The sequence below is a fragment of the Penicillium samsonianum genome (genome assembly GCF_028829775.1).
Source record: "Penicillium samsonianum strain IBT 33392 chromosome Unknown utg000009l_segment0_segment0, whole genome shotgun sequence".
Classification (NCBI taxonomy): Eukaryota; Fungi; Ascomycota; class Eurotiomycetes; order Eurotiales; family Aspergillaceae; genus Penicillium; species Penicillium samsonianum.
The window spans coordinates 554,848-576,402 of NW_026643267.1; the positions used below are offsets into that span (position 1 = coordinate 554,848).

The 21,555-nt window shown below is 47.8% G+C and overlaps 8 protein-coding genes across 8 annotated transcripts; 4 read left to right on the forward strand and 4 right to left on the reverse strand.

Annotated features, from left to right (window-relative positions):
• Positions 1–2,098: 2,098 nt before the first annotated feature.
• N7471_013280 (ATP-dependent RNA helicase DBP10) lies at positions 2,099–5,169 on the reverse strand (the record flags this gene model as incomplete). The annotated part of the gene is made up of 2 exons (XM_057285999.1): positions 2,099–4,865; positions 5,162–5,169. 2 exons carry the CDS (start codon positions 5,167–5,169, stop codon positions 2,099–2,101), a joined length of 2,775 nt encoding a protein of 924 aa, XP_057129324.1.
• A 424-nt stretch (positions 5,170–5,593) lies between these two features.
• On the forward strand, positions 5,594–6,545 carry N7471_013281 (uncharacterized protein; the record flags this gene model as incomplete). The annotated part of the gene is made up of 3 exons (XM_057286000.1): positions 5,594–5,597; positions 5,656–5,747; positions 5,805–6,545. The coding sequence occupies 3 exons, from the start codon at positions 5,594–5,596 to the stop codon at positions 6,543–6,545; spliced, it is 837 nt and encodes a 278-aa protein (XP_057129325.1).
• Positions 6,546–6,860: 315 nt separating this feature from the next.
• N7471_013282 (MATE family efflux transporter) lies at positions 6,861–8,887 on the reverse strand (the record flags this gene model as incomplete). The annotated part of the gene is made up of 2 exons (XM_057286001.1): positions 6,861–7,667; positions 7,727–8,887. 2 exons carry the CDS (start codon positions 8,885–8,887, stop codon positions 6,861–6,863), a joined length of 1,968 nt encoding a protein of 655 aa, XP_057129326.1.
• An 877-nt stretch (positions 8,888–9,764) lies between these two features.
• Positions 9,765–10,484, forward strand: N7471_013283 (DUF202 domain-containing protein; the record flags this gene model as incomplete). Its single annotated transcript, XM_057286002.1, has 2 exons — positions 9,765–9,856; positions 10,064–10,484. The coding sequence occupies 2 exons, from the start codon at positions 9,765–9,767 to the stop codon at positions 10,482–10,484; spliced, it is 513 nt and encodes a 170-aa protein (XP_057129327.1).
• Positions 10,485–10,880: 396 nt separating this feature from the next.
• Positions 10,881–11,856, reverse strand: idi1 (isopentenyl-diphosphate delta-isomerase IDI1; the record flags this gene model as incomplete). The annotated part of the gene is made up of 3 exons (XM_057286003.1): positions 10,881–11,116; positions 11,178–11,516; positions 11,619–11,856. The coding sequence occupies 3 exons, from the start codon at positions 11,854–11,856 to the stop codon at positions 10,881–10,883; spliced, it is 813 nt and encodes a 270-aa protein (XP_057129328.1).
• A 333-nt stretch (positions 11,857–12,189) lies between these two features.
• Positions 12,190–13,482, reverse strand: N7471_013285 (TauD/TfdA dioxygenase family protein; the record flags this gene model as incomplete). The annotated part of the gene is made up of 3 exons (XM_057286004.1): positions 12,190–12,379; positions 12,436–12,977; positions 13,039–13,482. The coding sequence occupies 3 exons, from the start codon at positions 13,480–13,482 to the stop codon at positions 12,190–12,192; spliced, it is 1,176 nt and encodes a 391-aa protein (XP_057129329.1).
• A 475-nt stretch (positions 13,483–13,957) lies between these two features.
• N7471_013286 (putative FAD dependent oxidoreductase) lies at positions 13,958–15,649 on the forward strand (the record flags this gene model as incomplete). The annotated part of the gene is made up of 5 exons (XM_057286005.1): positions 13,958–14,085; positions 14,140–14,265; positions 14,322–14,586; positions 14,652–14,798; positions 14,852–15,649. 5 exons carry the CDS (start codon positions 13,958–13,960, stop codon positions 15,647–15,649), a joined length of 1,464 nt encoding a protein of 487 aa, XP_057129330.1.
• A 1,759-nt stretch (positions 15,650–17,408) lies between these two features.
• On the forward strand, positions 17,409–19,537 carry N7471_013287 (Major facilitator superfamily domain general substrate transporter; the record flags this gene model as incomplete). Its single annotated transcript, XM_057286006.1, has 12 exons — positions 17,409–17,580; positions 17,629–17,686; positions 17,742–17,880; positions 17,943–18,021; positions 18,088–18,274; positions 18,327–18,432; positions 18,488–18,612; positions 18,670–18,714; positions 18,764–18,923; positions 18,975–19,090; positions 19,150–19,380; positions 19,450–19,537. 12 exons carry the CDS (start codon positions 17,409–17,411, stop codon positions 19,535–19,537), a joined length of 1,506 nt encoding a protein of 501 aa, XP_057129331.1.
• Between the last annotated feature and the right edge of the window lie 2,018 nt (positions 19,538–21,555).

Genomic DNA, 21,555 nt, shown 5'->3' on the forward strand with positions numbered 1-21,555 from the left:
GGTGCCCGCAGCCATTGCCAATAGTCGACCTCGGCGTAGACTATGTGCATTCCGAGTACGGGAGGACATGTACTCCGTATCTTACACATTTAATTATAATCTAGATTCAATATATAAGATAGTAAGATAGTAACCTCATAATTGTTTCTTGGTTGTCTTAGGGTTGCAATCGGGGGAGGTCACCACCACCTTCACCTTTTTTTTCTATTTGGAATTATAGGGTCAATCGGAGTTCTTTTGACTTAGACTTTGTGTCTTTTATATTTAATTTCTATTCTATTTTCCTATTGCCTACTTTCTAGCGAATTAATAGCCTTGAATCTGAGTATTTCGACTCCACAAATCTCCCGGCAGTTCAATGATCTCCCGCTTACACACTTCAGCCCTTTAAATCCTCCTACCCTTGAACCCTTTTAAAGATAAATTCCCTTATTCTCCGACCCACCGGGGCAAATCATTGTATGACCGAGTCGATCCTTTTATGCTCCGTCTAGGGGTTACTGTTACAGTCAACCGCAGATCAGAGATGTAAAGGTCTCACAGGGTTTTGACCTTCATGGTTCGTGAGTCGGACAACTGCAGGCACAGCAATTGTCCCCTTTTCCCCCTTTTCTCCTTTTTCTTTTTGGGTATTTTCTGGAAATAGTTTGCGGGTGTGATACCGAGTCTCGCAATAATCAGTTTCCTGTGATACCCACCGTTGGGGGGATTCTTTTCTCTCTCTTTTCTCTGCTGTTGGACTCGGACCTTTCAGTTGAATAGTTCGAGTGATATCTGAAGAAAGATAAGGGGGGCAGGGGTCTTAAAAAGTTCTCAAGGATCTTAAATGATCCAAAAAATCTCAAAGAAAGAATATCCCTCTCTTGAAAAGAATCCTTCGGTGTCTACTTTATTTTCCGGGGACCCCAACAGAGATGTGGCTGCAGCCTTCTGCCGCCTGGGGCGATCACATTCGATCACATTGCCCTTTGCCTCTGCGCGTGCGCATTGCTGATGATCACCATCCCTGGCTTCAGACCTGCAGGATTCCAGAGCGATCTCACGTCATGAGAAGGGAATATGTTATTCATAGGATATCCATAGCTCGACAATTATTACGTATGTAGGTACATAACTACTCCGCATACTCAATATATTCTGTGCATAGTACATATCTTATAGTATATAATGGTATAATAGCCGTAACAATAATTCATACATGTTATATAAACTCGGCAGGATCCGATAAAAGACTAGGGAAAAGGGGTGTGGAACATGCGGCACGCGGAGCAGCAAGGGGTCTGTCACCCCGTTCATGCAGGATTAAATAGTCTGTACAATTATACGGTTGGTTGTTTTCCGAATCTTTTCATCTGCCAATCATAATCATGTTCACCTATTATTTGTACTATATGTCCTAATAAGTTTAACTCCTACCTCTCCCGGTATAGTGTTCCTCTAGCCGCCGAACTACCAAAAGGCCAGACTCTATTATTTTGTCAAGTGGGCCGTTGGAGGTAATAGAACACACTTTTTATTATTTATTATTTGAATTTCCGATCAGATCAAAAATCGCCGAAATATTAGCGTTAAATAGTTCCGGTTAATACGGAGATTACTCGGGACTTATGGGAATTCTCCTAGTCTCAACGTTTAAGACCCATGACAATGTCTATATTTTCTATAGTGTCTATATAGCTTTAACCCGAAATTGGCTTCCATGCTCGGCAATTCTGCGATCCTTCAGACCAGGGTATCTCAGATGAACATCCTCTAACGGTGACTTGGGGGGGGGGTCCGAGTCCACTAGGGCGTGATTGGGCTGATATCACATCTTCCTTGATCACTGCCCAGGTTGATCTACAGTTTAAACGTGGTGGCCTGCATGGCCAAGTTCCAATGTTGAGTTAGCTGAGTTTCCAATCCATCTTCGTATACTCCGTAGGATCGAGTCTAGGCTACACAACTTCTTCCCATGTGGTGAGCTGGGCGGTTCCTAAATCCCGGATTCATACTCTGGACATCGGACTGAGTAAAATCTCCGAACACAAATTGTGGTATCTCTGCAATATAGACATCTATTCTACAGTAAATTTTTTCCCCCCATCTTCCTAATCCATTAATGTCTCTTCGCCGGCCGAGCATTCTTATCGCGACGCTGTTGCACCTGCTTCCGCGCTTTGCGAATATCCTCCGTAGACCGAAGTTCGCTCTTTCCGCCATATGCCGCTCCACCAATCTTATCGTGCTGGCGTTCGCGAGCTGCATCGTTCTTCTTCTTCATCTTGTCGTAGTCACCACGAAGAGGATCAGCCCGCTTAGGTGCCCGGTCTTGGTTGTGTCGGAATCGACCACTGCTCATGCGCGAGTTGATGTTGTTCATAGCAGGCGTCTCGGCCTCGCCAACACGAGGCATCCGATCAACGCGCTTGCCCTTCTTCCAGGCTTGGAAGCGACCGCTGCGGAAGCTGGCCGCGATCTTCGCACCACTCTCACCGCGCACGAGTCGGCTGCCTTTGGAGCCGTCCTCGTCGTTCTGGCGGGCAACGTACTTCTTGTGTCGCTTGTCCCAACGCATGATGGAACGCGCTTCGCCGAAGCCGCGCTTGCCTTCGTCGCCGTTGAGGTCCATCGTCGCGTTGCGGGAGTCGCTGGCAAAGTTCGAGTTTGTACCAGAGTGCACACCGTAAGCCTTGTCTTCGGCCATGTCGTTGTGTTGAGGTGTGTAGCCCATGAAATAATCCGGGTTCTGGAATGCTGCTGCTGCGTCTTTCTTCTCGCCTTGCTTGGACTTGGAGTTGTAGGCAGAGAAAGTGACTTCGAGTTCATCGTCGGATGCCTCGGACATGTTCTCGCCGGCATGCTCGGGGATATCCTCGTCCTCCACTTCACCATCCTCGCCGGGAGTGGGCATTCCAAGTGCTGCCAACTCAGCCTCTGCTTTGAGATCCGCGCGCTTTCTCTTGTTCTCGACACTAGTGCGAAGTCGGCGAATGGTCTCAACGGCCGCGTTGTCAGCCTCTTTGCCGCCTCGTCGGTTGTTTGCCTCGAAAATCGTTTCGTGGGGTCGGTAACCACCAATGCGGGCCAGCATACTCTCTCGCTCTACTTCCCTCTCACTGGTTGCATCGTTAAAGAGAGGGTGAATCTCAGCCCAGTGATCGGAAGAAACAACCTCCTTCGACCGCTTCGCACTCTCGGCAGAGGCCGAATTGCGGGTGCGTAGATACAGCTTCTCTCCCTTTTGAGACACTTGCTTTTGTCCATAGATATCTATGTCATCATCGAGCACCTTTTGTACCCACTCGCAAGTGCGAGAGACTGGCTCTCTCGGCAGCGTTCCCACAACAACATCCTCTGCAAAGTTGAGTTCAGTGCCATACTGACGACCGAGAACTAGCCTGCGTCCCAAGAACAGCTGCAGATCCAGAAGATACGGGGCATCCTTGTCGCGAACAAGACTGTAACTCCAACCCTTTTGGCCTGCACGAGCAGTACGACCGACACGGTGAATGAAGATCTTGGGCTGTGAGGGGAAATCGTAGTTGATGACGTTGGCAAGAACAGGGATATCAATACCTCTGGCGGCAACATCGGTGACGACCAGGATATTTGAGATGCCGGATCGGAAGTTTTGAACATGGTGGTTACGAGCAGTCTGATCCAGGGAACCGTAGGCGTAAGAGGTGGCAAACCCTGCCTCAACGAGAAGAGCATAGAGGTAGTCGACGTGGTGCTTGGTTGCAGCGAACACGATGGTTGAGTGCGCGGTAGGCGACTCCTTGAAGCCGCTCGGGAGACGGACATCCGATCTCTTGCGCTTTCTTGTGGGGTTCTCAGCTTCTTGGCGCAGTCTTCCGCCAATATATGTCTCGCCGGTAGGCATCTTGATAATGTTGTGCAGAATGTGTAATAGGGAACCTTCTTTGTCTGATGACTTCACAGCAAAGAAGGCATTTTGTAGATCAGGAGAGACTTTGTTTTCTGTATCCAGACGAATCAAACTTGGCTCCTGCAGACCAGCGCGTGCAAATTCGACAAGCGACTTGGGCAATGTAGCGGAAAAGAGAAGAGTCTGGCGGTTCGTGGGCAGGCCATGCAAAATCTCGGTCAACTGTGCGGCGAAACCCATTTCGAACAGTCTGTCGGCTTCATCGAAGACAACATACTTGATGCTAGAGAGATCCATGTCCATTTCAACCTTCAAGTGCAGGAATCGACCGGGTGTCGCGATGATGATATCGGGGTTGTTGGCCATCATGCCGAACTGATCTTCCAGACTGTCACCACCAATGAGAAGCACTGATGTCAAATTCGTTCCCTTGCCCATCTCCTTAACGACCTTCATGGTTTGCAGAGCCAATTCACGGGATGGGGACATGATGAGAGCACGTGCACCGAACGCGGTGCTATGGCTCTTCAACTTCTCGATCATAGGAATAACGAACGAGGCGGTCTTTCCGGAACCAGTTCGAGCCATACCAACCACATCCTTGTCGTCCATGATCTGGGGAATAGTCTTTCGCTGAATCGGGGTAGGTACGGAAAATCCTTTGCGGGTAATCGCTTTCAGCAGAGTCATGCTGAGACCCATTGCCTGGAAACCACCTCCCTTCTTCACAGTACGGCCCTTGAGGTTTGCGCCCTTTCGGTTGGCGGACGCCTGCGAGTTCGCAATGAAAGCCGCATCGCCGTCGTCTTCGTTTAGAAAGTCAAGATCTTGGTTGGTATCGGGCTTCTGGGATTTTTTCTTGAGGGGCGGTTTGGCGCCGCCATCGGAATCGCTGTCATTTTCAAAAAGGGATTTCGTGATGTCGAACTCGACCTCCGACTCTGCGGGGAGGCAGCACGGCGAGGCATTGTTGCGGTATGCTGTGAAGCCTCGACTGATATGGAAATGCAGTGATAAGCGTTAAACCGTTCGGCTCTTCAATGGCCGGGGGAATGGGTGAAAACACAAAAGAATTAGCAGTGATTAAATATCACGCAAACAAATTCTCGACTGCTCAAACTTCAGACACCTGAAGAAAAGTCGAGTCGCTATATCGCCGTCTTTCTGTCGCAAAAAAAAAGTTGAGAGAATCGTAGGCGGTGAACCTCGGATCAACCATTACCCGCGTGCAAACTAAACAAACAGAATTTATACAATTTGCGCTGATCCAAGAAACACCGTCATAGATACATTGACATATTTCGAATTCTAAGCATTTACGGAGATAAAGATCTATGCATACAATGCAGACCCAACATATACCCAAATTGTGGCTCGAAATCTCCAGCAGCTACTCGATGTGCAGCTCAGCTGGCTTAAGACATATTGAACATGTCCTTTCGAAAATTTCAAGCCAATAAACACATTCTAAATAAAGCCGATGGCAATTTGAGAGCAATTGATCAGTATAAAGTAAAAATAGCATATATCAAGGTGGAAGTTGAGAACGGAGGCGACTATAAAGTATCTAGGTAGATGGTGTGTTCCAATTTGGAAGGCGGTCTACACTGGCAGAACACGATCCCCGCGACGCGTGCAACACGCTCCCAATTGAGTAAAATGGTGTCGAAGAGACGGCTGTACCTTGACTCTACTTTTCCCTTTCATAACACAACACACACCATGGGTATGTACCATCCCCAATCCAATTTATTGCTCTACCTATGATCTAACAATATTGTTAGACAGTAACTACAACAATTATAGCTCCTCATTCGGCGGCGGCGGCGGCGGTGGATTCATGCCGGGCGAGACAAACAGTCCCGCCGGAGGCAAGGTATACACATGATACTCAACTTGTCTATAGAGAGACACCAACTAATACCCAACACAGACCGGTGACCGGGACAACAAAACCCTTCGTCCCGTGACAGTGAAGCAAGTCCTCGACGCCTCGCAGCCCTTTCCCGAGGCCCCGTTCCAAATCGACGGCGCCGACGTCGCCAATGTCCTCTTCATGGGCCAAGTACGCAACATCAGCTCGCAGAGCACGAACGTGACATACATAATCGACGACGGCACAGGCGAGCTCGAAGTCAAGAAATGGGTTGACTCAACGACCGCGGACAACATGGACACCGACGACGGCAAGGCGCCCGGCGATGGGAAGACTGAAGTCAAGCTCCTCGGTTACGCACGGGTCTTTGGCTCGATCAAGTCCTTCGCCAACAAGCGGTACATTGGTGCTCACTCTGTCCGGCCCTTGTCGAATATCAATGAGTTCCATACTCATCTGCTCGAGGCTACTGCTGTGCATTTGTTCTTCACTCGCGGTCCGCCCGGTGGCGCTGCTCCTGGCGGCAATGCTGGCGGTGCTGATGCTGTTATGGGCGGTGCGGATGAATACGGTGGTGCGCAGAACAAGGCTCTTGCTTCGATGTCCCTTGTCGCGAAGAAGATTTATAACTTGCTCAAGACTGAGCCTCAGGATGATACGGGTCTACACATGCAGGTCATCGCTTCTAAATTGAACATGCCTGCAACTGAAGTGGCCAGGGCTGGTGAGGAGTTGCTCGGTGCTGGTGTGATCTTCTCCACCATGGATGAGCAGACTTGGGCTATTCTGGAGTACTAGAGAGATGTGAGTAGTCATGTCTGTGTTATTCGTTAAAAAGTCACATTCAGACTCCAATGATATCATGATTTGTCTTGTATAACATTTGATAGAGTCGCAAATTGCTCTATCTGGACTTTTTTATAAACATGTAGACAGAATTGATGACAGGGCTGAGATCGAAAACGAGGCTGAAACAGAAATCACTTGAAGCCACCGCTAATGTAGAACAAAATACAAGAGACACATGCTGGAATAATTTGATCATTTTGTGTCATGAACTGGATAGATATCAAGTCATGCCGACGCTTATCCTCGTATGTACCAAGGGTTAAGCTAGGTCTGCTCATTTCTCTTTATAGCGTCCTCAACGGATCGATCCCAATTAGCTCGACTGATAAAGATGGCCTCAGTGAGGGAAACAAGGGCAAGCGCAAGGGCAACACCAGTCCACAAGCCCATGACACCCCAATTTAAAGCAAACGTCGTTCCCATACTAAGAGGCATGGCAATCACATAGTAAAAAAAGAGTTGGATGTAACCGCCCACTTCCTGGCGACCCAGACCACGGAGAATACCGTTGCAATTTGCCGCGAGAGCATCGAAAAGCTGGAAGGCTGCGCAGAGCGGAAGCACCTGCGATACAATTTCGACGACTTCGGGGTCAGAGCTGAATAATCTGGGGATATACGAACGCAAACTCGAAAGAAGAACCATATTGAACACGCCAACGATGGCTGCTCCCCAGAAGCTCACTTTCGCAGTGGTCTTTGCGGCATCGACCAAGGTAGCCCCAATCAGATTCGCTATCCGCGTGCTACCCGCAATAGAGAGTGGGAACGGAATCTGCCATGTAATGCTGGCAATTGTTGCGAGAATGGATTGCGCTGCGAGTGCGGACGTTCCGAGGTAGCTTGATGCCAGCGTCAGAATTTCAAATGCTAGACACTCTGCCTCGACCATGATCAGTCCTGGGAGTGCGAGGCGGATCATTGGGCCCCAGTTCTGGAATGCTCGTTTGGTAAAGCCGCACCAACACTCGGATCCCACGAAGAAATAAACATAGATGAACAGGCAGAGTGGGAGGAGATTTTCTGTGATCACGACGGCGATTGGAGCCCCAATGAAGCCCCATTGAAGTTTCTGGTATCCAAGTCAGTATTGTCCTCGTCAAAAAGCTGGAAAGGCTGGAAAGTACTTACCCAGACGAAGAACCAGTTCAGGAAAGCATTCAGTGGCGCGCAGACAATGAGGACATACAGGGAGGCAGAAAACACACCCTGGGCCTGGAGATATCGCTTGCCACTCTCAAAGAGAGCAAATCCTGGAGTTCCCAAGAGAGCAATCTTCAAATACAGACCCGCCATCTTAGCGACCTCCTTCTCTGGCACAATCTTGGCAAGTATATGCTCAGAGAAATACCAGAGAACCATGATTGGAATGGTGATGGCCCAAAGGAAATACACCATACGCAGCATCTGCAGGCCCACCAACTTCCTCTTCCCAGAGCCATATGCCTGAGAACAGAGTGTATCCAAACTAGTCGCGAGACCCGAGTACACAGCATTTCCAGTAATTGTAACAGTCATACTCGCAAGACTGACAGCTCCAAGCTCTTCCTTTCCCAGATGGCCGATAGTAAAGATACTGGCCACAGTCAAAGAATACTGCAGCAAGAAAGTGACCATGAGCGGCAAAGAATATTTCATAATGACCTTTGCTTCGCGCTGCCACGTCGTCTGGATCAAACCCGCTGCGACGGCTTCTACCCATTTCCGGTCAATCTCTTCCGAGCCCATTTCACTACCCTCGTCATCCGCAGGTGCGCCTCCTAGTAGAGCAGTGATTTCGCTTGCCGCGTCCGTCTCGCGATCCCTGCTTCTAGAGCGTCGAGAAGATCCACTTGGCCGTCGAGACAGCGATCCTTGGCCGATAGCAGCGGATATCAAGCCGCTCATCTTACGCTGCAGCCCGTGGGACTTGCCACGCGCATGCTCGGGCGCGATAACATGGTTATCACTCAATAGGTGCCGTTCCTCTTCGATGACTTGCTCGCGCTCGCTTTGAGATAGTGCTTGCTGTTCCCCGGTCCAGGGAACTACAGTTGCATGACTGACAGATGTGAAGTAACCGGGGCGGCGATATGAACCAGCTAATGAGCGGGGGTTGGTGCTGCTATAGCTGCCGGGCGGGCGAGCCGTTGAGGTGTCGGAAGCTTCATCGCTGGGTGTTTGGTCCTCGTCGCTGTAGTCTGCGAGGTCTCGGGCAATTGCGGAGGCGGCAATGGGCGAGCTGGATGTGAAGGACCGGCTAAATGAGCTTTGATGCTCGGCGGCATCCACCGAGCGGATGTTTCGGGCCATGATAAGATGCGAAAAATGAGGCTCTGGGTGTTTTACGGCCACCGCATTATTTACAGCAAGATAAATTGAGCTACCTCGAGTGGAGACTCTAGATCCTTGGAGCTTTGGAGATAGTTAAAGAAGGCAAAAATCCTGGAGAGCAAAATGACGGCTTAAAGTTGGATGCGGAGTTGTATTTGTAATACCACGGATACGGCTGGTCCGGGGTTCCAGCACTGCAATATTGTGTAATTTACAGAAATACCTGTGGACCCCCACGAGATGATAATGCAGATAACACTTCAGTAAGGGATGTGAGTCAACCTCGTATGATTCAGAGAATGATTATGTAGCTATTACTATTACATCCTACGAAGTAATTACTTTCTCAATTCAGTGCACCAAGGCAACACTAAGACATAGTCGCTTCCTTATAAACCCCGCTAAGACCCAGTAGGAAGCTCGATGCGGGCCTCCACTGTACTTTTGCTTCATTTTTACTTGATATAGCCAATAACATCGGTACTTTAGATCAACTAGCTCGCATGGTTTAGCGGTAAATCGCATCACTACATAGTATCATGTATTAGTAATGATGAGATTCTCGGGGATATGTTCATAGAATATAAGTTACACCTATGGATCTTTTCAGCAATCATGTCGCTATATGTATACCTGCATACTACAATAACCTGACCTCGATCATCCTACCACTAATGTATGAACGCTGGGGCTGTCGATCATCAAATCAAACATATGTAGCAAATGAGAAAGCAATAAAAACGACTGTGACATCATTCCGAAAACAGTATAGAGCATCACATGATCAGCCCTCTTGGGCTGTCCCCAGGTTTTCTCCAGATTTCGGAGATCGAGTTTCGAGTGTCAAACCCTCACCATGTCTACAACGGTGACACAAGTCGGGGGTGTTCGTCCTCGCTTCAACCCTTTGATCAACCCGGTAAATTCCAGGCCGGTCCTCGTGGAAGAGTAAGTCACAAACAGTCCAGCTCAGTAGAAATGGCGGGGCGCGAAATGGCCGGAGAGCAAGACACGTTGCGTTGTCCAGTGGCTTGATCCCTTACATGATGGCGTACTTCGATCTCAAGCCTGGCATGTTCTATGACTGCCATGATTTCCGCATGCCCCACCCCACATTCCGCGCCAACACTGACAGTCCGGCTGACGTTTTTGAAGACACATCGAGTCCCAACACCACATCTTCCTCTCACGTCCTTATTTCGGCGCGCTCCTATTCGAAAACAGCTCCTCCGACGCCCGCGACCACTGCGCCAACGAGCGCACTTTCCTTTCATGGCTCCGTCTGTCCATGTATCTGGCCGTCGTGTCGCTGGCCATCATCATCTCCTTCCATTTCCGTGAACAACCCACCGGCCTAGAGAGACGCATGGCCTTACCCCTAGGGATCGTTTTCTGGCTTCTGAGTCTGAGCTGTTTGGCTAATGGGTTTGCGAATTACTCGCGCACGGTCAAGAAGTACGCGCGCAAGGCGGCTTTGGTGCAGAGTGGTTGGAAAACACAGGTTGTCTTTACGGTTGTCGGGACGGTGATTTTGGGCAGTTCCATTTTGTTTTTGTCGACGAATCCACAGCAGTAATGGTCATGCTGGAGTCAGATTTCTCGATTCGTTTTATTAGCGCTGGCGTTGGCATTATTCTTGGGCATTTTGGTTGCTTGTTTACATTCATTATTGCATTAATGTATTTATGTCTCGACCAGGTCTCATTGGGACTACTGTGGGAATACTCTCAAAGAATAACACGAAGATTTTCAGAACCAAGCATTGGATATGTCTTTGATTTCCTAAAATAAACCGAGAGGGCAAAATATCAGAATGAAGTGATGTCGTGAGAATCGTCTCGTGTGCAGAGGTATATTTCCATGAGTCTCGTAAAGGAGGCGGGTTTGCCCCGAGGAATGCAAAGATGACAAGATAAATAGCGCACAAACTGAAATGGAACCAAAATATGCGATAGACTATGCATCGGGTCTTTTACATTCGACGGATGTCCTGCTCGTTCTTATACTTATCCAGGGCCGGCGTACCAAGGTGGCTCCACCACTCGAACAGCATGGAGTTGCAGATAAGCTTGAACCAGGGGGTGAATTTCAAACCAGGCTGCTCGAACATTGCTTTAAGCTCATCAGCTGAGACGTAGGTAGTGTCCCGGACCTCGTTGGGGCTGGGCTCCAAATCAACATCGGCCTGGATGAAGAGGATATAGTCCACTAACAAAATGTCAGCGTTTCCATTTATCAAATCAGATATACAGTGCACCATGTAACATACCTTCATGTTCACCCCACTTTCCATCACTGGGGGCCTTGTAGTGAATTCTCGTGAAGAATTCAAACTTGTCCAGGGGTACCTGCTCTGCCTTAATGCCCAGTTCATGGTCCAGCTTGCGCTGTGCAGCACGCTTCACGCCCATGACGGCAGCATCCAGCTCAGCTCCAGTCTCACCGGGAATTCCAAGGGGGTGTGAGCAGCAGGTGTTGGTCCACATGTCGGGGAAGGTGATCTTCTCGGTGGCGCGCTGTTGGAGCAGAAGACGCTTATTGGAGTCGAAAAGGAAAACCGAGAAGGCGCGGTGAAGAAGACCCTTGTCGATGTTGGTCATCAAATGGCCTATGCAGAGGCAACTGTAAGTGTTTTATCTCGAATGTTGTGTCCGCCACTACCCCTCCATTCTGTACATCCGTGGGTGATTATGGGGGGTGCAGAACGTACAGATCTTCTTGCTAGCGCTTCCAATCGGGCGGTCATTGTTATCCAAAACAATGCAGACCTCATCCATCAGACGGACCTGCTCTTCATCGTAGCCCTCAAGCTCGCTGCCGCGGGCAGTGTTTGTTTGGCTTGTGGGGAGGATTTCACGGGCGAGCGATGTATCGACCTCGGGAAAGAGAGTGGCGACATTTTCCGCCGTGATCTCAGGCGGACTTGTGATTGTCGTGGTTGCGCTCATTTTGGCTGAAAAGTGAAGTTGAAAGAAAGTAAGTAGTATGAATCCCAACAGAAAGAAATCAAAGGAAATGCGGGGCTGGGGTTAAAGGCGGCAAAGATCGGCAAATTTGCAACTCTCCACTGTTTACCTTCATCGGGAAATTCAAGGGAACTTCCAGCCGACACCAAGACCCTTGGAAGTGGGCTGTCTATACGCATGAGATTATGTTGTACACAAATTGGCTATATAATGCTCAAAAATTGCATTCAAGGCTAGACCTATCTGTATGCGAATATCAAAAGCCACACCAGTTCACACTACCAAGCCATCATGGGCGTCAAGATAGCACCTTGATCACTTCACTTCAAGGAGACTAGTCAGCTTCTCCAATTCTGCAACTTCCTCTGGCCCCAGAAGGCCCAACTTCTCCCGCCGAGTTGGCGCATTTGGATCAAATACAGGCTTCTCAGCGAGCGAAGTCACGCGGGTCCCGTGTCTAGGCTGGGATCCCTCATAATCCCAGCTTGCGTTATGGATCGTGATGCTATTGAAGAATAAGCTTCAAATCCAAGAAGTTTGTTTCTCAGGGTATTGACTGACCGGTTATCCCATAATGCACTCGTGCGTGGACTCCATTTAAACCGAACCTGGATATCAGGGTTCTTCTCATAAACGTCGTATAGGTATCCCAGAATCACATCACTTTCGGCCTTGTCAAGCCCAACGATTCGGTCTGTCATCGCCCGGTTTACCCACAGTGCCTTCCATCCTGTAGCCGGATGAACACGGACAATAGGGTGCTCGCGCTCTACATATTGAGGGCCTGCTTCCGGGTTCTTACGGTCGAGGTATGGGTGAGCTGAGCGGTAGATGGCAGTCCTCCCATCGATCAGCTTTCGGAATAATGGCGACAGCTTCTCGTATGCGGCGTATCCACTCGCCCAGAGGGTATCGCCTCCGATTGTCGGCACAGTATCGTTGTGGAGATGGGTCACTCCAGCGGGCTGTCTCTCGTGCACGAGATCGCTATGCCATCGAGACGCTCCTCCCGGCCGACGGAAGCTCGCTGGTCGCTCTGTTTCCTGCAATGCTGGCCAAATTACGCTCACGCCGGGAACGCCAGGGACATGGGGCACTTGAGGCTAAAAAGAGAAAAATAGTTGGTGATTGGCACATGGATTCGCTGGATTGAATAAAACATACATGAATCTCAATCTCCCCGAACCACTCTCCCAGTTTCTTCTGTTGCTGAGGAGTAATATCCTGGTCCCGGAAGAAGACAACGCTTCGCTCGGCAATCAACAAACCTAGTTCATCCTTCTGCTGGTCTGTCAAGTCCTTCAGTTGCAACCCGACGATTTCAGTACCAATGTGTCTAGTCAACGGAATCACTTCCTTGGCTGCGGATAGAAGTGCTTTCTTCTCGGGATCGGCTCGGCTGCCGGGGTCTACGTGGACGCGATCATAGTTCCGCACGTTGTAAACATCGTCAACATAGAGAGGACGAGATGGGCGGTACGGGTAGCCGTCACTGAGATCAATCCCAGCCTTTTCTAAGCGTTCTCGTGCAGGCCCGGGAAGACCAAGAGTGTCCTTCTTGGGCACTGCGACGTCAACGATACGTGAATCAATTGGGGCGGGAGCCATGATGATAGAATAATGTTTGGAATTTTATAACCTCTATTAGCTCTAATATCAGTCCTGTACGGGGTACTATATACATATTTTAGAAATATCGATTCCCTTATTGATCAACGTTGTACTACTGGGGTATGAGCACATCATCGTCACCAGCCATTACGCCTTTTGTGAACCACGAATGTCACTTTTAGTTATCTCCGGTTGCCATCCTCATACCCCTCTTTCACGATTCGATGTAAATTGTCCAATCTATACTTGCGATGTACTTAGTGCAAGCGGGGAACCCCCGATTTCACAATCCACGATCAAAATCACGATTATTTCTAATGTCTTGACTCTCTGCCGATTGTTCCGGTAAGCATTGCGATATATCAGCCCATGTTGTCGTTTGGTTAGGAGGGGCCATAAGTTGCGGGAACATTCCACGTAGACGCGGATAGGCAAATTATCTCTTTGTTCTTTTATTTTCGTGTAAATCATCATGAGTGAGCCTCCTCGAGTGGCAGTTATTGGGGCTGGTATCAGTGGAGTGGTCACTGCTGGGCATCTTCTGGCTGCTGGAATTGAAGTGACTGTTTTCGAGAGAAACAATGCAGCTGGTGGGGTTTGGTAAGATCGTGAATCGTCTATTTTGGTCTGGAATAATGGACTAAAATATTGTAGGCTTTATGATAAGCGTGCTCCGATTGAAGCCCAGTACCCATCACCAAGACCATCTGCTTCACAAGAATATGTAAAGGATGCGAGGGAAGGAAATGAAAGAAAGATCTTGCTTCATGCACCTCCAGGGTAAGTTTCAGCTTTATTTGTTTATTTATGTAGCAGTCGTTCTCACTATTTCCCAGGCCTTGTTATGAAAGTCTCACCAATAATGTCTCAACTCCCTTACTACGGACGACACTCAACGCATGGCCAGAAGGGACTGCTCCTTTTGTGAAGCATCATGTGCTCAAGGATTATATCCAAGATACGTCGAGCAAGGCCGGTGTTGATGATATAACCAAGTTTGGCGCCCGAGTCACCCGAGTTCATAAGGTCGGGCCAACGTGGACAGTTCACTGGAGCACTTTGAGTGAAGATCAAGATTCCGTTGAGAATGAGGAATCTGCAGTAAGTTCTCATATCGATAATATCTTCCATTTTCAATTTCAGATGTGGTTTTGACCGGATCATAGACATTTGACTCTGTCATTGTTGCCTCGGGTCATTATCATACACCTCTCGTCCCGAATATCCGGGGTCTACCTGAAGCAAAAGCTCGATGGCCCGAGAGGATCTTCCATTCAAAATCTTTCCGAAGGTCAGAAGGATTTAAAGGAAAGGTAGGAGTGAACGTATACTAGTATTGAGAGGCACTGAACTGACCAACCTACAGAATGTACTATTGCTCGGTGGAGGCGTCTCTTCTCTTGATATAGCCACTGAAATCAGTGGAACCGCAGACCACGTGTATCAAAGCACTCGAAATGGCGCCTTTGATCTCCCTGAGAGTGCACTCCCAGAAAACGCCTCAAGAATTGCCGAGGTCGAAGCATTTGAACCTTCTACATCAACATCCGCAAACAACGAGCACTTGCCCTTAACCATACATCTCAAATCTGGGGAAACCTTGCAGGATATAGATACAATCATTCTTTGTACAGGATACCAAATGGCACTTCCATTCCTCGACGAATATAACGATTACGGTTTGTCTGCCGCCGATGCAAATGACAGGGTGCTTGTTACAGATGGCACTCAAGTCCACAACTTGCATCAAGACATTTTCTACATCCCAGATCCCACGCTCGCGTTTGTCGGAATTCCTTTCTACACTGCGACATTCTCTTTATTCGAGTTCCAAGCTATCGCCGTGGCAGCCTTCTTGTCTGGAGTTGCGCAGCTTCCATCTACTACGACTCTTCGGACGGAATATGAGAATCGCATTAAAGCGAAGGGGCTTGGACGGAGCTTCCATTCACTCAAGGACAGAGAGCAACCTTACGTCGAGGAGTTGATTGGATGGGTCAATACTGGAAGAGTTGAGCGTGGTTTGCCTTTGATTGAAGGTCATACTCAGACCTGGATTACAGAGAGAGCGGCTTTGAGCGAGAGACTTAAGTTGATTCTGGCAGGGAAGCTTTCTCGGGCAGATATTCTCAAAAGCCCATTGGAGGTGGGAGTGACTGCGTGATGTATTTGAGAATAGATATTGAAAGAAGATATTGTGAAAAGACCTCTTCGTAGCATTTTTAATGTAACGTCCATCATATCGACCAAGTGCATCGGATTATCCAAGAGCTACATCGTCAAATACAAACTGCCCCATAATCGGCCAACTGTTCTTGCTCCTGCGGTGAAGTCTAGTACTTGCAGTTGTATCCTGCAGGCTATGCCTCAGGCAGGTATGACGTTGCTCCTTCCCCATTGTCCTCTCTTCCTCTCTCTAGCTACAGATAGCTCAATCCATGATTTTCTCCCTTTTCGCATCCTCCGCTATTATATATCCACCTATAAAGACAGGTCATAAACCGATATCTTCATCTACGATATCAACATGAACCCACAGCTTCAACTCTAAGGGCACCCATACCTTTGCGGGTTCCTCACCCGGCCCAAGCACGTCTCTCAGTTCCGATTTGGCCTCCAAGCCGCGTATGACAAGGTCGCCGGAAAGGCCTTCCACTGGGCTAATGATAGCCTTGATGTCGCGGAGTCGGGCCTCAGACAAAGACAATGCCAAAGACAAGCAACAAAAATAACACCAACCCCCGACTTTATATCCTCGTGGATGCCTACGAAAACTCCGCCAATACGAACGAGCCCATGAAAGAGGCTGCTGAGTACCTTCCGCCTCGGCCATGGTATTAGTAAGAGGAGGACTTTTTTGGAATGTCACGAGCTTCTCCAGGTGTTCATAAACGACTACGGGTTCGTGGCCTAGTCAATTGCCATCCCAGCCGCCATAGGCACCTAGGCTATCTTGTCGAGCAAGCATGCTGATATAACAACCTCTGCGTATTTGTGTATTCAGGACACTCCCATGACCTCGGGTTATTGGTCCGCAGTGAAACCTGGCGTAAGTGATCATATGTTCCACGCTCATTACCTCTTCCTACTTATGTGTCATATGCTAATATCGATACTAGGGGAAATCCGACCTGCACTGCCCAATTCGTAAACTGGTCGTTGATACGGAGCAGACTTGAGATGTTTCCTGGGTCTATGTGCTACATCTTTGATATCTGCTCTACTGTGTCGGGGGTATTCGAGGCCCAAAATGGGATGGAAGTTTAATGGCAGCGATCGTCTGCAAACACCGCCGCCATTACATCTCCTTCGTCAGAGCTATCAATTTTATCCACAAGCTGAGAGACCAACACTGTATAGAATAACCATGGGCATGTGATGTTAGAAAGACCAAATCGCTTGGTAAAACATTGGAAAGGAGCATTCATGTATAACATAATGTCAGTTATTTCAATCAGTTTAGAAATATGTAAACTATGTGTTTTCTGCTAAGGGGTCACCCCATCACCGAGGCGTATGACGAGCTTCACTGCACGGGTGATGGTGAGTTTCTAGCGTGGTATGGCAACATCAACACAACAAATCATTTTCAAATTCGGCAAAGTTCCGATTTGACTAAACATCCCAGATGATGTTGAAAATACTTGCAGGAATTGCGCGAACAAGTCGCCCGATAATTCGACCTGCTGTGCAGATCATCCACTTAATGCGGAGTATAACCCTGAAGCATGATTCACTGGGCTTTAAACCGGATATATCTCAATTTTTATGCTGATAAGAGCTTTAACAAGATGATCGCTAGGCTGGCCTGCCCAGTTAGTACGTCCCTAGCATTCCTCTGCTGGCAGACTTGATCGTTTATCCGGGCTATAAGAATGTTCCAAGGGCCCTAATATTTCGTTTTTCTTTTTCACGACATCACCATGTCGCTAAAATCCCCTACCAAAGCGGAAATCGATCCGGCGACGCAGATAGTTCAGAAAAAACCCAAGCGCAAATGGGTCAGCTATATTTGGGACACATTTGACAAGTCACCAGAGGAGCGTCGCTTGCTTTTCAAATTGGATTCGGCCATTTTGACCTTTGCATCATTGGGTAAGCTTATTTAAACTATTTGTCCCAGACAATGCTAAAACTTTATAGGATATTTTATCAAGTATCTGGATCAGATCAATATCAACAATGCATTTGTCTCTGGAATGTATGGTACCACATTGATGCTTTAATCTAGAGAGTTTGATATTGATAACTCACAGGAAGGAAGATTTGGGAATGTACGGCAACGAACTCAACTATATGCAGACATGCTGGACTATCGGCTACGTTATTGGAGAAATTCCCAGCAATATACTCCTAACTCGCATCAAGCCGCGATATTGGATTCCAGCTATGGAGGTAAGAGCCTTCGGTTTTTTCTTTTCTTTTTGCGCGAGAGCTGTATACTTACACCCCAATAGCTTCTCTGGACGGTTCTCACAATGTCATTATCCCGGTGTAACACCCCTACTCAGTTCTACGTTCTCAGGTTCTTCGTTGGTATGCAAGCACAACCTAACAAAACTCACTCTATTATAGTAGGTTATTAACCTTTTACCACGATAGGTCTCGCTGAAAGTACTTTCTATCCCGGAATGCAGTACATCATCGGCTCATGGTACCGGAAAGACGAGTTAGCAAAACGGTCATGCATTTTTCACACCAGCAGCGGAATTGCCAGTATGTTTTCTGGATATCTTATGGACGCGGTTTACCACCTCGGAGGACGAGGGGGTTTCAAGGGCTGGCAATGGTAAGAAAACTGGAGAGTCTCGGCATTTGGTCATATACTAACTAGCATCCAGGCTATTTATTATCGATGGGGTTATTTCCCTGCCCGTGGCTATTAGTGGATTCTTTATTCTTCCTGACGTGCCTGAGATCTCTAATCCATGGTATCTCAGCGAAGAGGCGAGTTTACTATTCCAAACCTTTGCGTTCTATGCACATTCTAACATCAAAGTAGGAGGTCAATCTCACCCAAACGCGAATGAAATTAGAAGGGAGAAAGAACAGGGAGCCATACACAAAGTCAAAGTTGAAGAAAATATTCACGTCGTGGCACATTTATCTTCTGACCTTGCTTTATATGTGAGTTGAATACCTAACCCAGAATAAAGTCCAAGGGCAAATACTCACCCATTTTAGATGTTTCAACAATGGTGCCGCTGGAAGTCAGCCTATCTTCCAACAGTGAGTATCTAGACACCACCATCATCAAGCTTATTCTGACTCCTAGAAGGTTCCTCAAAAACTCAAAAGACCCTGTTTATTCAATCAGCCAGATCAATTCGATACCAACCACAACCCCAGCGGTCCAAGTCGTGACAACCCTCGCCTACGCGTGGATATCGGATACCGTCCTGAACGGCAAGCGTTGGCCCCCGATCATCTTCGGTGCTGTGAGTATAACACCCCACAAGGAGATATAGAAAATTCTAACACTATCGCAGTGCGTCAACATCATCAGTTATGTCTCGCTCGCAGTTTGGGAAATTCCCATGGGATGGAAATGGACTTGTTACATTATCAGCGGCGCTGGATATGGACTTAGTGGTCTGTTAATGGCGTAAGTCGCATAAAATCCCGGGCTATGAAAGCGAAAATATCCTAACACAATTTCCACAGCTGGGCCCATGAGATATGCTCTGAAGATAACGAAGAGCGTTCCTTGGTTATCGGAAGCATGAATGAAATGGCTTATGTTTTCCAAGCTTGGCTGCCTCTTGTCGTATGGCAGCAAGTCGACGGGCCGGAATACCGTAAGGGCTTCATCACTGTTACCGTTCTGTCTGTTATCTTGATTATCAGTACTTTCGGTTTGCGTTTCCTTCACAAAAGAGAGAAATTGAGGAAAGGGTAAGTATCTTGAAATCGTGTTATGCCTTTTAGCTTAGTGTCTATTGCTAACAGAGGTTATGGTTATAGGAATCAGACCGACGAGGCAGAGAGGGAGGATCAACTCTCGGATTCCCCAGGAATAACGCCTATTGAGACGAAGCCTACCAAATCTTAAGATAGGTGAAGTGGTTGATTCATACTTCCTAAAAGACGGGTATAACAAAGAATAGACCGCAGATAGATTCGGCAGGTAAAGAATACACGGAAGTCCCCTCAGTTCTTCGGAAATTTCTACAGTAACCATTTCGAACAGAGAAATATCATCAAAACTTGAGATTTTTCTGTTGTCGACCTGAAAGGTAGCCCGTAGTCCATGTACAATGAATGTGTTAGTCTAAAATATATGATAGCGAGTTTTGATAAACTTAGCATTAAGCAAGCAGCTATTCATTCTTTTTCCAACCGGTTTTCACAGTTGCATCAGACATGTTCTTAGATATGTAATTTCCTTGTTCGACCCTGTACTCCGTGCTCCGACTCCGTACGGAGTACTCCGTATGAAACTAACCATTGCAGTGTGCGAACTATTTAATGTGATGAGTCGTAGTAGCTCGTGTGATATGTGACCAAGGAACACCAATGCCAATATTCTTGCGCAAGATCACCCAATCAGATATCCAATTCTGTCAGGACCTTGAGACAAAAGCTCAGTAATCCAGCCCCATACGTTGTAGACTTCCGATGACGTTTATCGATCTGACTTATAATCGGGATTACCCTTGCATATCCGATGCTAGCATAGATCTCCAATCAACAGAGATGAGAGCGTCCAACTTGGAATATACCCAGTATTTCGAATATTCAAATATGAACTCAGGGGTAGATTATACGAACAAATCGATAGGTTAGGCTCGGCACCTGTGTGCCGATTGCAAAGCCGTTGGCAGTAGTGTTAGTGGCGCTGCGTACTAGTGATGGATAACTGGGCACAGTCCCCAGATGAAGTAAGAGCGACAAATTACAAGATTGTGATAGCCCTTTTGAAATTGGGAGCCCCATCACAAAAACATTGAGACGGACAAGGATTTCTTTGTTCCTATTCCTGGTTTTGCCCCTAGTTCATTGCGGATCCGGAATACGGAGTACAGAGGGTATACTCCGTACTCCGTAGAGATCAGCATTCCCTTTAGGCAATATTATTAAGCCTGGGTGGTTCCTTTTTTCCTTTTTTTTAGCTTGGGGCCATAGCTCCTTGGAAATCATAGGGATCTGCAAAATTGGATGGCATGGGAGTATTGTGCCGAGACAGCTTTCCATCAGCTATATCTACCTAATCAACGTACTTTTTTTTTTTGCTTTGCTCAATACGATCATCACCTCTTTCGGGTCAAACAGGAAAGTGGTTGCCGATAGTGTACTAAGTGCAAACGCCTCACCTCCTAGCTACTCGGAGAGCCTATCGTGCTAGATAATTCGGGCCCACTTGTAAAAAGTCTCAGGGGCAAGGATCAGGTCGGCTACTCCGATATTTGAACATTGGAAATCCTACGGAGTATATTGGGCAGTTATTCGGATGTAGTTTATGATCACGGACCATTTTCCAGATAGGCGAACAGACGCGATGTCTCCTGCGCGGCTGCACCGGAGGCACAATTCCAAATGGTCGAGTGTCCCTTGTCTCCACTTAAGACGACTAGCTTCAAGAAGCAGTGGAGATAGCGGGGTGAAATTGAGGATTGGACAGTAAAATGATGATTTGTTATTGTTGAAAGGGCAATTGAACATACGAGAATGGATTCCCACTATATTTTCCCGTGGCGTGTGTGACTGAGCAAGGATTAATAAATTGCAGGAAGAGGTCAGGGCTGGGTCAGTGAGACATACCCTGTGATAACTGAGAGGCCTTTGAATTCGCGCTTTTTCCTCGGGATTTGCAAATTAGAGAAGAGGAAGGTAATGGCGTTCTTATGAGCACTAAGAGAGTTAGAGTTGTTTCACAGTTTCCCTTCAAAGATCGTCGAGTGAATGTCGAAGATCCCTCTCTGTTTTAGCGTGTGATTCGGCGTTCTTAGGTGGAGCGCGGCAAGAGTCGAGATCCAACGGGCCTCGGGGAGTCGGAGAGGGGGGGAGAAGGGGGGGATTTTTGGAGTCGGACGAGTTCCCTTGGAGTTCTGGTGGATTTCTCTTCTCGAG